The 14,593-nt window shown below is 49.2% G+C and overlaps 1 protein-coding gene across 1 annotated transcript; it reads right to left on the reverse strand.

Moving 5' to 3' along the window:
• Window positions 1–2,612: 2,612 nt before the first annotated feature.
• On the reverse strand, window positions 2,613–14,554 carry EMC8 (ER membrane protein complex subunit 8). The gene is made up of 5 exons (XM_010850833.1): window positions 13,993–14,554; window positions 6,767–6,843; window positions 4,498–4,567; window positions 3,674–3,768; window positions 2,613–3,161 (listed from the first exon to the last, which is right to left on the reverse strand). Exons 1-5 carry the CDS (start codon window positions 14,221–14,223, stop codon window positions 3,002–3,004), a joined length of 633 nt encoding a protein of 210 aa, XP_010849135.1. The 5' UTR covers window positions 14,224–14,554; the 3' UTR covers window positions 2,613–3,001.
• Between the last annotated feature and the right edge of the window lie 39 nt (window positions 14,555–14,593).

Below are 14,593 nucleotides of genomic sequence, written 5' to 3' on the forward strand. Positions count from 1 at the left end.
CTTAGAAGAATGGGGATTCATCTCAGAGAAAGGCAAAACTTGATCAGATTTTGCATCCTATTCAAGATCTTAAACATTTTAAGTAGTAACAAGTCAACATTACGAGAATACAAATATCTGTTACCCGCCCCGCGCCCCCCCCCCGCCCCCGATTCTGAGGTGTCCGGGAACACAGTCAGATTAACATACCACCTATCTGACAGCTAAAGGCGTCCCTGGTGGCTCAGCTGGTAAAGAATCGGCCTGCAATGCAGGAGACCCCGGTTCGATTCCTGGGCCAGGAAGATCCCCTGGAGAAGGGAATGACAACCCACTCCAGTATTCTTGCCTGGAGAGTTCCATGAACAGAGGAGCCTGGTGGGCTACAGTCCATGGGGTCACAAAGTTGGACAGAGCCAAGAGACTTTCACTTTATCTGAAAGCTGGCAGGGGGAACACAAACCAGTCTTTGCCGCCAGGCTTTCTACTGAATTGAAGAAAAGAATCCAGTGCTTAAGAGGCACTGAGTTGATGGAAAGGCTAAAGAAATGTCAATTAGTAAAATCAAAGTCTATTTTTAAATTCAGTTCTCTTCATTAAAATTGCTAAAAATGTCTGCAGGGTATGGAGATTAATGCCCATGGCTCTTTTTCTTGCTTTCACTTACCAGGATGTTATAAAGTAGCTACTTTGTTAAGATAAATATAATACTAAAAAGGGGCAGTTTGGGAAGCCAATATTTTTCTTTTGAAGGCAAAACAAAGACGGTAAGTCAGAAAAGCTGAAAATTACTCTAAGAGGGAACAACAGTTTTGCAAGCACATCAATCAGAAAAATAAGCCACTGAGTCAAAGCTAACTATATGGAACTTTTCACACTGAGGAAGCTTAAAAATACCAGATCCCTGGAAAGCTTAAGCCAATTTTTCCTTAGTGTGCACCTTGCTTTTTGTCATTTAGGAAGTCACAGCCTACCTTTTCACATTCAGTATTTTTCAATTCTTAAAAGCAACCATTAGATTTGGATGGCATTTTTAGGCAAACCGGTAATTCATTTGTCCCACTCTCTTCATGATGGATGGATGTATGAACAGAGAAAAACGTCCACCAGAATTTTAAGCATATGGCTGGTTCTAAGGGGATGTCTCTACACATTCCCCACCCCTTCCCCTCCAGCCCCTTCGAACCAAAGCAGGACTCATTTAGGAACGTTCTGACTGACAAGAATCTCTTCAATATACAATATAATTTGTGTTGCTTCTCTAAATCTTTTCTAGGGAAATCACAGTATGATTCCATTTCAGTGGCTTTCTGATGGGCTCCTACTCTCATCCTGGGTGGGTAACGACTGTTCTAAGGGCTGGGAGACTGGAGGCTCAGAGGCCACACAGCCAGGCCTGGAGAGAAGACAGAGGGGAGCCCGGCACAGGGCCCAGGGGCTTTGCTGTTTTCACAAGCATCCAGAAACAATCGTCTGCACTTTGGAAATTTGTTTTTGTTTCTTCACAGAGGTAAAAATGAGGGACAATAAGACCATCTGTGCAATGCTTCCAAACTAGACTTGGCCACACCTTTGGCTTCAAATAGCTCTGCCAGTTACCTTTGACCTTGACCTGGAGGTAGCACATGCTCATTCTAATTTCAGGAAAAGACAGCCTTTTCTGTGGCAAATGCTAGATACTGACTCTTTTCCTTTCCAAAATAAAATACAGACCCATCTGGAACAAGACTGCCCGCTGCACTCCACCTGTGCTGGTTGCAGCCTCTGAGGCGACGAGAAGGTGTAGTGCATGGGTATGCCAGCCCTTCATTTGTGTTCCCCACACGACATACGGTCACCTTACAAAGCCAAGGGTGAGCTGGATTTGAAGGAAGGAGAGAGAATCTGGTGGACCAAAGGAAGCATGTCTATTGTAAGCAATGCTGGAAGGTTTCCTACTTGATAAAACAGTGAAATGCTGCATCATAAGCCTTTTCAACAGATAACCCAATTGTCACAGACTTCCTTCACATGGTCCAAAAAATGACAGTGGCAAAGGTACAGGTCTCTGCACTCTGCATGGAATAACTCGTATGAAAAAGAATAAACGCGATGGAGTCCTTTCCCCATCAATTTCCTACAATGGGGTTAAAAAGCTTAACTGTTTCAAGCGTTAACGATTACAGACTGGGCGCTGTAAAACTCCAGGAGCCTATGTTTTGTTCAGCTCGTGTGGCTTCATATACGAAAAGAAATAATTGTTGTGAAGAAATAAATTAGAGCCATTCGGGTAATCATGCAAGCCAGTCGAGTCAGGACCGACTCTTGCCTGTTTAAGACAATCTTAGCACACCGATCCCCTTTTTCTTCAGTTCCGTGGGTTTCCCATCTGTCTGCTTGAGAAGCATCATACAGGGCTCCCACTCAAGCTGCCTTCCCAACGTGTTTGTTTTTACCCTTTGACGATGAAGGTTTCCCAGGCACCAGCAGCATTATTCCCATGTGAAGAGGCGTGGCAGCTAGGGGAGCCTCCTGGCTGTGCACACCAGCATTCGGCTCTCAGACACAGCCTGGCACCGGCACACCAGGCACAGGCCTGATCCCCAGGCTGGACGATATTAACTCAAACAGGATGAAAACTCACAAACACTCTATTTTGGGTATAAGATCTGGGCTTTTTTTTTTTTTTTTAAAGACAGTTCATATGCTTTAAAAAGTATTCTCTCCAGATTATAAAAGGTTAGTTAAAATTGTTTAATAGGAACAATCTTGGACAAGCAGAAATAGCTTTGATTTGAAGAACTATAGCCATGTACAACTGGGAAGGCTCCACAGGGTGGTCGGATGGGATGGTCTGTACCTGGTCTAGAGACTTTGCATTAGACAGGTGACTGATGGACATTCTGCCCTCTCTCAAGGCACACGCCACTTCTGAAAACTGTCAGCTTTCCACACCGACTGTGATATTTTATTTACATTTAAAAATAACTTCTCTTCTTCAGTGTAGTGGAAACGCCCAGAGACCAGTCATTGAAACCCCTCCCTAACACAAGTGCAGAACAGCTTTATTGATCTCTGGATTTGTCCAGTCATTCCGAATGTCATCCAGGTGGTTATCAAAATCCACGAGTGTTTCGTAGGACCGGCTGTCCAGGAGCGATGCTGAGATCCTCTGGGCCTCTGGCCAGTCTTCACAGTAATCACTATGAGGTGAGACAGGAGAAGTCAGCCTCTTACTCAAAACGCGTGGCTTTTCAATAGAGTAAACAGGAAACCAGCCGTGCGCAGAGTAGTATAAAGGAAGCCAAGGGTGAACTCTAGCAAACACATCTAAACACATGAAGATACATATAAAGGATATGAAACATGCAAGAGATAACCTTCAAATGAAATTCTGAAAAAGCTGGAGGTAGATGACTGATTGCAAATAAACCACAAAAGCCTGGGAAGAGGGTCTGGCTTAGGGAAAGGTGGCCTGGGATTGGGAGGGGAGACCCATGAGTGACAGGATGTCCCCACTGCTTGGAAACCCTGTAGGCCTGTCCTCTGGGGGCTGAGGAACACCTGTGACTTCTGTATGAGGTGTGCACACTTCTCTAGAGAACATGTAGCTTAAAAACCCAGGAGGCGGGGGTCAGGTCTCCCGTGCAAGCAGCGTGCCGGGACTGGCCCCAGCGCACGCGGCCCACGGGCCCCCCCGGGAATGGGCACTCACTAGTGCGGGTCTCTGCAGCGCCATTTGTTTTCGTGGTGTTCATACACGTGGATCGTGGGGACCACACAGTCCATCGTGAACTTAGTGTTGTCTACCTGCAACGAGACGAAGGGCGCACTCGCGAACAGAGCCAGGACCTCCGCAGCAGCCTGCGGGTCCCTCCCTGGGGCTCTCCCACGGGGGAGGACTCCACAGGGATGTCAGGGACGGGCGCAACACTGCCCACTACAGCAGACACCCCGCCTCAGAGTGCACACCACCACAGCCCAGGCTCACGGTGCATCACATGGGAGAAGCACTGAGTACTTGACTGCTTTCTTACACACCCGAAGCTTCCAAACGTTACGCTGCCTTCCCTGTTAGAATTTCATCTGAACTGAGAGGAACAGGGCTCCTCACATGAGCTATGTCCGTCCCTGCTCCCTCTGCTGTGCTGGTTGACCTAATTCAATGCGTCTCAGACTTGAGTGTACATTGGAATCATCTGGAAGCTTATGGAGACATAGATTCCTAGGCCCCCAGAACCTGCATTTCCAATAGATTCCCGGGTGGTACTGATACTGTGAGCATGGGGATCCCACTTTGAGACCCACTGTAGCTGAAAGACCCCCCACCTCTGGACACCCGTGTGCCATGACTGCAGCGGCCCTGACTCAGCAACTTTAAGCCTGCAGTTGGGAGAAGACGGCCGAAGGAGGCCATGGTCTGATGAAGTAAGTACCTGCAGAAAGGAAACCGCTCACAGACAAAGCTCCCCGTCAGCAAGAGGCTGCTCAGCAGCTGTCCCCACACACAGGACTCTGGAGCGAGCGACAGTGACTCACCATGATGAGAGCCGTGTCACTGAAGCCCTCGGCGATTCTGGAGGCCACCTTTTCTGCTACCTGGTTTGGACTGAGAGGGAAGAACCAGCGAGGTTACCAAGTTTTAGCTGACGCTGGGCAACACTGTCTGCCTGTGGCAGAGTAAACAGCAATGACACAAAGACCAACAGCACCAGTAAGCTACCTCCCGTGTGGGGTTACACCCATTTAAGTAGCTTTTGGGGACTGTGATCCCGCTGCAGTGACTTGTTGCTCTGCTCAGGGCAGAGCAGGGGCCCTTGTCTTTTCGTGCATCTTTCCCTCTGTACAATCAGTCTCAGCTTTCTGAAGCAGGGACTGAACCAGAAAGAAACACACTATACAGTTACGACCCTGTCGTCGTGATTGAGGTGAAAAAAGCAGGCTTAATGCTTTATAAAAATAAATTTAGCCAGTATTCTATTTTTACCTTTAAAATTGAAAATTTACAGAGGTGTGTGATTATCTGCAGCATCGTATTAAGAAAAATGAAACAAAAAACAATGTAATAGACAAAGGGCCCCAGGGAGTCTCATCCCCCAGTCACCCTGGAAAGCCCTTGGAGTGAAGGCAGCGCTGCACAGGTGTCTCAAGGGCCGGGGTCCCGCAGCCACCGGCTCATCTGTCCACACCCTCCCGGAGGCTCCTCTGTCACGGCTGTGGGTGGAGTGCCTCCTGCTCCTGCTGCCACAGCCCCCGCACCACCCGCACAGTACGGGCTCCGGGGCCTGCACCACAGGCCTGGGTTCCAATGTCTTCCAAGTTCAGTGCAGCAGCTTGAGGGCAAGGGCCAGGAGTCCGTGGCTCAGCTCACCACAGAGCTTGGCCTGGGGCAGGGGATTCACACTCTGGCAGCTTCCTTCGTGTAATAAGACCAAGACTGACACAGGCCGTGAACAGGCTCCAGTTCATCAACATAGGGAGGCAGGTGGACTCGAAGGAGGGGCTGGTAAGAGACGCACTGAGGAGAAACCAGAGGCATGCATGGATGCAGGGACCAAACAGTCAGAGATGTCTTGGGAAAAGCTGAAGAATCAGGGATCAGAGAGCAGCTCTGCATGTCGTCCACAGAGAGGCTGGCACAGAAGCCGCTCTGAGTCCACGCTGCGCTGGGGACCCTGCCACCCTCAGTCCTGACTGGGCCCAGTCCTCTAGAACAAAACAGTTCACATCTCTGGAAGTGCTCCATTGGCTTACTGTATTATTTCCCCAAATGCTACTGAGTCCCACCACTTGCCTATGCTGGGCGAGTGGACATGAATCCGGGAGGCATTTGGTCTGGGGCCCTTCACTGCACCCCCTGACTGCCTGGACACGGGAGCCCATCAGCTCTGCCTGGCCACATGAGCAAAGCTTCAGGGTCACCCAGCTCGTGCCTCTGGCTGCTCAGGGTGCCAACTCCTCTGGGACTCTCTCTGTGAGATCATGTCAGGCTGGCTGCTGGCCATATCCCTTGACCAAAGGACACTGTTCTTCTCAGGGCGGCGGAGGTGGGGGGGTGGACACAACTTCCTGACCCGACCCATCTTCATTCCTTCAGGCAGGGCAGGTGCCAGCTTTTGTCACCAGCTCTGGGTAATTGCACCACCCTCCTTTCTCTGACAGACGGTTCACACCTCTGGAGATAACCAGCTTGTTAAGCCCACCTCAAATTACCCTAACATTAGGATGTTATCAGTTTTTCTGCTAGGACATTGATGCAGAAACAAAGCAAAGATCTCAGCTTTGCTCGTTAGTGAGAACCACCATGGGGGCAACTAGCTGGATAAAAGAAAACAAGACCTATTATATGGGGAAAGTAGCAAACACCATGCTTTCGTCAAAGCAGCAGACCCAAAGAACACCAAACCTAAAGTTGCTTTTTTTTTAACCCCCAAAAAGAGTGGAGTTCTTGCCTGGTGCTCTGCCCTACATCAATCCCAGTTTGGGAATGGGAAGCAAGGCACAGCGGAGGGGGGACTGAACAGGAGGCGCTGGACTGTTGCTTTCGCTTTCAGAATTCCCTTTAAGCAAAATAAAGACAACACAGGACAGAATCCCAGCATTCATCTGAGTCTTTAGAATAACTGGTGTTTGGAATGACCCGTACCCCAGCCCTCCTGGAATACTATCAACAGCACGGAGGGGCACTGTTTCACAGACTGCGCCCCAGCACCCCTGAAGTACTATCTACAAGCACGGAGGGACTATTCTGACAGATTCTGCACCGGGAGCCCACTGAGGGGTTTCGAGGGGTTTCACAGGGATATACCTGGCATCCTTTACTCGTTCATTAGCTTGATAATAACCAGCAATCACGTAGCTATTATCTTTGCACCACGAATCAATCTGAAAAGAGAACAAAATTTGGGAAGAAAAGGTGAATGCTTTTTCCTTAAACATCAAGTCTCAATAAACAAAGGAACCTCCCTCCCTCAACCAAATGCTGGGACAAGACAAACAGAACTCCTGTATCCTCCTCCCTACGAGAATGAAATGTGGGAGTTTCCTGGTGGCCTCTGTTGTTCGGTCGCTAAGTTGTGTCCTAGTCTTTGCAACCCTCATGGACTGTAGCCCACCAGGCTCTTCTGTCCATAGGATTTCTAGGATTCTGGGCTTTCACTGCTGTGGCCCAGGTTCAGTCCTTGGTTGGGGAACTGAGATCCCACCAAATTATGGTGGTGGTATGGCCACCAAAAAACAAACACACACCAAATGGGTGTATGGGTGTTCAGGGGAAAGAAGGCCACCGCAATTAGCTTTTCCACAGTCCATAGGAGGTCAGAGAAAGCAAAGAGCATAGGCTCCCCCTCTCTCGGAAGTGGAGTGTCTTCCCACAGAGGAGGAGCCTGCAATGGCCGGGGGTGGGGTGGGGTGTGAGGCTGGACACTAGGAATGACCTCCTCCCCTAGTCCTAGCAGAAGGCTCCAGCGCAGACACATAATAAATGGGTGTAGTGCCGTGGGTGAGGGGGAACCAGTGTTATCCACTTTCTCTGACAAGATGAAGCACTGAGGCCTTCTGGGGCTTGAACAAACCTTCAGGTCGTTAAAATCAATCCTTCACAGATAGCAAACTAAAGAGCTCAGAGAGGGTCTAAGCTTGCACAGCCAGAAAACAGAGGCAGCATGGGAATCTGAGTCTCTTTCAAAGTCAAGTCCTTCAGTACTGTTATTTCAGTATTCCTTGTAATACACTATGAAAACCCTTGTGCTGGGATGTGGGGTGCAGGGGAGCACGCGTGCATGCACTCACACACTTCCCTGCGGCATGCTTTTAAACAGGAGCATGGCTGCAGATTTTTTTTCTTTTCTTTTCTAATTTTATTTTTAAACTTTACATAATTGTATTAGTTTTGCCAAATATCAAAATGAATCCGCCACAGGTATACATGTGTTCCCCATCCCGAACCCTCCTCCCTCCTCCCTCCCCATACCATCCCTCTGGGCCTAACAGTGCACCAGCCCCAAGCATCCAGCATCGTGCATCGAACCTGGACTGGCAACTCGTTTCCCACATGATATTTTACATGTTTCATTGCCATTCTCCCAAATCTTCCCACCTTCTCCCTCTCCCACAGAGTCCATAAGACTGTTCTATACATCAGTGTCTCTTTTGCTGTCTCGTACACCGGGTTATTGTTACCATCTTTCTAAATTCCATATATATGCGTTAGTATACTGTATTTATGTTTTTCCTTCTGGCTAAGTTTTTTGTTTTACAATGCCACTCTTCTCTCATCAGATTTAGCATCCTGCAGATCTAATGCGATTATTAAAAACAAAAGGTCGTCCTGTTTTGCTGTAACGGAATTTTAATAATACACTGCAGGAAATTCTATTCTCAGCTTGCAAAAGAAGAGATACAACTGATCCTCAATTTTTTTCAAAGTGAATTAACTGGTTAAAAAGGGTTTCTTTTCTTTCTTTTCCCTTTTTAAACATAGCTCTATTCGTTCTTTTTCTCAAATTCTGGTTTGGGACTCCAACAGTCTCCTTTATGACTAAAAGCAGACATTACAAAATGGTCACAGTCCAAGGTTCCCTGGCTCACACGAGGATTAGAATAGTAATTCTGCCCTCCTAAGAGCTCACAAATTACCATACTGGGTCAAAACCAAGGCTCAATGAACCAATTAGAGGCTTTGGTCATCCACCCAAGAGATGAGGGCTATGTCGCCAAAATATTTATAATGGCTCTTTCACTCTAACTTTGAGGCAAATTATTCCACAACTACTTATATTTTATTTCTATCACCTCTTAAAAGAATGAGTCTTGGAAACTCTACTGCTGCTTACAGCAGCAAAATTCTTTCATTTCTTTCTAAATTTACCTCCACGTGGTATCCAAGGGCATAGCCTAGTTCTAAAATCTGGCACTTGGTCCCATTTCCTGAACTCACACCCACCCACTGGCCCGCCCTTTGGTGTCACCCTCTTAGCCTCTGTTTCTGATCGAAGACTGGTCTCTTGAGGGCGTCCTCATGTAGGTGATCCTCACGTCTGCCCACCTCTGCGCCCCTCGCCTGGCTCCGCATTGTGGGCTGCTCTTACATCCAGAGTCACAACTACAGAGAGTGTCCTGAGTCTGGTATGAACACTTAGTGGCCTAACACAGCACAGATCTGTCTCACAAGTCGGAAGTCAAAAACAAGTCTGTGGGGCTGCCTCTTGGCGGAGACTTGAGGGTAGAATCTGCTCCCTGCCTTTTCCAACATGGAGAGGTCACAGCTCACTGCATTCCTCGGGTGGTGGCTGTCTCACTCTGACCCCTGCTTCTGTGGTCAAAATTCTCTTCTCTGACTCTTACCCTGCTGCCTCTTATGTGGACCCTCTTATGTGAACCCTGGGTCTATCAGATAATCCAAGATAATCATCGCATTTCAAGATCCTTAACTCAATCTTATCTGCCATCTCTTGTTCCACGTAAGGTTACCTGTCCAAGGGTCCAAGAACTAGGACGTGGACATCTTGGGGGGGGGGGCATTTTTTTGGGCCTACCACAGCTACCTTTAATGCAAGGATAAGATGATTATTTCCCACTGCTGCTATCCCGCAGCAGGCTGCACCACAAGTGCAGGGTATCAGTTCCCTGACCAGACGCTGAACTCAGGCCACGGCGGTGAGAGCACCAAACCCTGACACCAGGCCATCGGGAGCTCCCACAGCAGTCTTCAGTGAGCAGTCTAAGCTGCTCCCCAATCTTGCTTCTGGGCTGAAGGGAATGGTTTGGGATTCAGTCTCCAGGAAACACACAGGGTCACCCTGTACCTGTGCTCAGACAGCAGAGAAGGCATCTGACAGGATGGTGGATTCTTGTGACAAACGAACATACCTCAACTGACACTTTACCTAAAGAGGGGTGGATTCCTATATAAAACACTCTAAAGGCCTAACCAAATTCTAGCAGAAAAATAGTGTCATGACCTTAAACTTCTAGTAGAACTCTTTGCTTTTTGTTTGTTTTTCTGGCTGCATCACATGGCTTGCAGAATCTTAGTTCCCCAGCCAGGGATTGAACCTGAGGCCCCGGTAGGGAAAGCATCGAGTCCTAACTACTGGACCTCAGGGAACTCCTAGTAGAACTCTTTGAAGAGGCTGCTCCCAAAGTGAACCAGGTCACAAAATGATTCAAATAAGAACCACCAAATGAAGTCTGGATGCCTGTGATGGGCAGGCACAGCCTGTCCACTGTCCAGAGAGACACCAGTAACCACCAGTTGATGACTGGAGAACCAGCCATCAGAGTCCACCGAGTGGCAAACACAAGCTTCAGTGGACCAGACGTCATCAGTGAGTGACGCAGCATAGTAGAGTCGGTGTGTTGCAGGAGGCAAGCAGCATGGACAGTCGGCCGAGTGGGGATGGGGCAGGTGGCTCTTGAGGGGTTTCAGAATCCTGCAGTCAGCCCAAACAGCTTGTTAACAAAAAGCCCAAGTGGATTTAAGTGGCAGATTATACAGTAGGCAACTCGTACCCTCCAAGTGGGGCAGGACAAAGCAAAAGAGCTGAGAAGCTGTCTGAACTCTGTTCTCAGTGAATTCGTTTCTGCTGCTATGGTGTCCTCCTGTGATGCATCTTGTGAACAATCAAAATGAAAATGTTCACGATGGCACTCTGATACGTGGCAAGTGACTTTGATGCAAGGTCCAAATCCTGCTTTCACTTATGCGGTTTCCTTTACTTTTCAGATGGAAAGAAGGACACTGTCACCTTGGCACAAGCCACCACCCTCTGTTCACGTCTTTCAGGCCTGCTCCCTGGCAGACATGCCGGAGAACTACTACAGGCTCGGGCCCACTCGTCCATTCCCAGCTAGGCTGGACAAAGAAAGCAGCTTCTCTTGGCAAACTTGCTAGTGTCCGCATGAGCGAGGCACCTGGAGTTCTCATAATACTGCATGCACTTCCGTGACCACAGCCACAAAGAAGGCAAGGCAGGGAGCTGCTAAGTAAGTCACCCCAAGGAGGGTGCTGCTCCCACGCTGGTCACTTACAAGCTAGGTGTCTGGGAGCCTCCCTGTCTGCAGCAACACCCAGGCCCTGGAGTCTAAAACTAGAGGGGTTGGCGAGTTTCACGGAGAAGAAAAAGATCCTTAAATCAGCAGCTGATTCTTCCAAGAGGAGGAGCTGGCTTTGGAGGAAGAGCGCTGGAGATAAGGGGCCTGGGAACAAGGAGCGAAGGTCACGGGAAGAACTGAAAGGAGAGCCCAGAGCAGCCAGCTCCCCCTCCCAGGAGGAAGTAGGGGGCTGAGCGAAGAGCCAGAGGGGCGGTAGCCTGTGCAGATGAGCACAGGCAAAGCACACATGGGGGCAGCAGAAGGAATCCCAGGCCCAAGTCAAATGAGAAGTCATCAGAGCAGAAGGTACCAACAAGCAGCTCCCAGCACTAGGAAATCACAGTGGGGGTGTGTGTGTGTGTGTGTGTGTGTGTGTGGGGAGGACAAAGAGGGCTTAGGCAAACAGCAGCTTTATGCTAATTTCCCTACTGACATTTTATGGGTTTTTGCTATTAGAAATAATTCCATCACTACTTACGTCAAAGGGTTATAAGGATAAATTAAGATAACAGGCCTAGGTACTTAAAAAAAAATAGAAAGCACCCAGAAATGCATGGATTTTTTTTTAAATGGAAAATTATAATGAAAAGCCTTGCAAAGGAATTCGATGCTGCCCTTTGATGGACAGAATATCAAGTCAGTCTTTCCCACTTATCAAAAATAACCCAATACAAAACTCCCTGAATAGAAACAAGCCATCAGAATTAGGCCTCGTTTATAGTTTTATGGATTTAAATGCTTTATTAAAACATTTTCTACAGCTGATAAACTGTGGCTGAGATTTTTCATTGCCTTCAGGTTATAAAGTTGCTAAGACAAAATCTGAATGATATAAACTTAAATATCTTAACAGTAACACAAAAACTTGTAGATGGTTTCAAATGGCAATTTTTTTCTTTATGACTTTATTTTCAAAGTTATTTAATTTGTACTCAATTGACATTGTTCTCCTACTTGTTAAATGCTGAGTCTATGATTCAAAGTTTTGATCAATATAAGAAAAGTGAGCACAAATTACCATATTGCTTGGTAGGACAGACATTCAGACAGTTTTTACTGTCTTAAAAGAGGCTAAGTGCAGAAAACCTAGTTTGCACTTAATTCTGTTGGACAGGAGACTCCAACACTGAAGGGCACACTTGGGGAAACACTCGAAGGTGCATCTGGAGTACAGATGCAGTGGTGCAGAGCGAGCAGTGCCCCTGAATGATTTCTACGATGACGTCTGTCCACTGCTCACGTCTCTCTCTGTCTGGTCCCTTTATACTCTACCTTCTAGCTCATCTCTAAAAGTGTGTCGTCCCCCCCCCGCCCGGTTTTCACCTGGTCCCTCTGTCCCCTTCCTCCAGCCTTGCCCCTTGGGCCACCACTTGCATGTCCCTTTCTCTGGGCAGCCTGCCCTCCCTGACTCTCCCAGCCTGGGTCAGCGGACCCCTCCCCACTTTCTGCTTGACCCCCCCATATGGCACTTATTCTTCAGTACTGTACTTGTCTGCCTGGTACAAGTTCAACCGCTACACACGTACTGTATTTGATCCATAGCAATATCCTTCCCCCTAGCACAGGCTTGGCTCTACTGGAAAGCTGGATAACCCTGCTTAATACTACTGGTCAATAGAGTTCCCTGCGAGTGACCGACTGCACTGCACATATCCAATCACCACACAGTTATCTTGATAGAATAATCAAGACAGGAAGCTCAAAAGACTTGCATTAAAACAGACACACGCATACCCCAGGAACACACTGATACCAACAGCACATTTCTTCAGGAGCTAAAATGTTGATTCTATACACATCATCTACTTTCTATCTATGTTCTGCCCCATGATGATAGGAAAAAATTCACACAATGACTCAGTTTAACAAGTACTCAAAGATGTGCCCAGTAAGCTTAGGCAAGGACTGCTGGTCTAAAGATACTTCCTGCTTATTAAGAATTTACATGGGTGTCATAATTAGGTATTTACAAAATGGATTCATTTTACTTGTTGGGATGTAGAGAAAAAGGATTTCTACTACTCTTCTCAAACTTAACTACTCTTTGCATGAATCAACTAATTCTCTTTTAGTATCTTAGTTTATACATATTCGAAAAATTCTACCTCAACCCAGGCAGGTCTGAGCCTACTCCTCCCTAAGGTTTTAACTCCAATTTACAGGTCGTCTTTTTTCCTTCACTGGTCACCATACCTCAACAACTACGGCCCAAAATTCAATAACCAGTCGGTCTGTTCCTACGCCACACCTTTTCCCACTGTACTTCAAATAAATCAGTCGTGAGCAGACCCACAGAAGTGTGCGGGCTGGAAGGCCAAGTCTGCTCTGGCTTTCAAATTCCACACACAGTCTTCAGCTTTTAAAATCACGGTTGCATTCCAGATATCACCAAGGAAGACAGACAAGCTCTTGTTCACGGAGCGCTCGACGCCGCCTTTCTAACCGTGGGTCCACCCTGGGTGTCCCGGGGCAGTAACGTGGTTAGAACCGCGCCTTGACACCTACGGCAGACACGGATCCGGCCGCGCGACGGTGCGCGCGAGCCCAACGGCAACGTCCAAACTCCCCGCGACTCAAAATTCCAAATACAGACGCTCGGTTCACAGCGGCTTGTCTCTATAAGGGCTACCGGTGTGAGAAAATCGGTGCCTTTTCCGTCGCCTAAGGCGTTCTAAAAACACCCGGGACGACTAAGGTCGCCCCTTCGGCCGCTGCAACGACGAGCTGCCTGCCACCTGCGGGGCTCTTGCTAAGTGCGTGCGGGCAAAAACCAACGCGCTCTCGCGGGTCGTCCGTTCACGATCACGGCGAACTCGGCGGTGCTGGGTCCCGAGACTCCGGCTGGACCACCCTGACCTTCTAGCCGGGACGGCTCGGAAGCCGACTGTCAGCCCGTCTCCTGTCCCGCTAACTCTGAGGCAAGCCCCTTTCCGCGCTTACCAAGGTGAGGGCCACCTCCAGCATGGGGGCGAGGGCCAGGGTGCCGTGGAAGAGGGGGATACAGTCCACGAAGAGGGTGTGGTGGGCGCCCGGGCCGCCCAGGGGCAGGTGCTCCTTGCGTGGCTTCTGCTTCTCGGCCACGAGCAGTCCGTTGACGGCGCAGTGCGGGTACTTCGCGCCGTGCAGCACCATCTTGCAGTAGGCCTGGGTGGTCAGCTTCACCCCGGGCATGCTGAGCCCGGGAGGGCCCCGGAGGCCCGGCGCCGGCCGAGGCCTGGATCCGCTGCCTGGCCGCGCGGCGCCTCAGGGGAGAAGGAGGACGAGGCGGCGGCTCCCTGGCGCGGCCCCGCGGCTGGCGAGGGCCCCTCACGGGCCCAGACCCGCTCGAGCTCCGCTCCTCAGACGCCGGCTAACCACCCGGGAGAGGCCGACGCGGCCACCTTAAGACTCCACTGGCGCTTTCCGCCGGGCGCCGCCGGAAAGCGGACGTCCAGTGGCCGCCGGAAAGCCGCCCAGTCCGGCGTTTTACGACGTTCGCCGCTCGACCTACTTCCGGTCCTGTGACCTCCCGCGCGGTCGGGCGCGGGGTGGAGTCCTCCTC

Source organism: Bison bison, unplaced genomic scaffold (genome assembly GCF_000754665.1).
Source record: "Bison bison bison isolate TAMUID 2011002044 unplaced genomic scaffold, Bison_UMD1.0 scf7180017864295, whole genome shotgun sequence".
NCBI classification, from domain to species: Eukaryota; Metazoa; Chordata; class Mammalia; order Artiodactyla; family Bovidae; genus Bison; species Bison bison.

Coding starts and splice junctions, on each gene's coding strand:
- EMC8 (XM_010850833.1), bottom strand. CDS start 14,223: ATGCCCGGGGTGAAGCTGACCACCCAGGCCTACTGCAAGATGGTGCTG. Junction 6,844..13,992: donor TGGAGGTGGCCCTCACCTTG/GTAAGCGCGGAA, acceptor TTCTCTTTTCAG/ATTGATTCGTGGTGCAAAGA. Junction 3,769..4,497: donor GTGACACGGCTCTCATCATG/GTGAGTCACTGT, acceptor GTCTCGTTGCAG/GTAGACAACACTAAGTTCAC.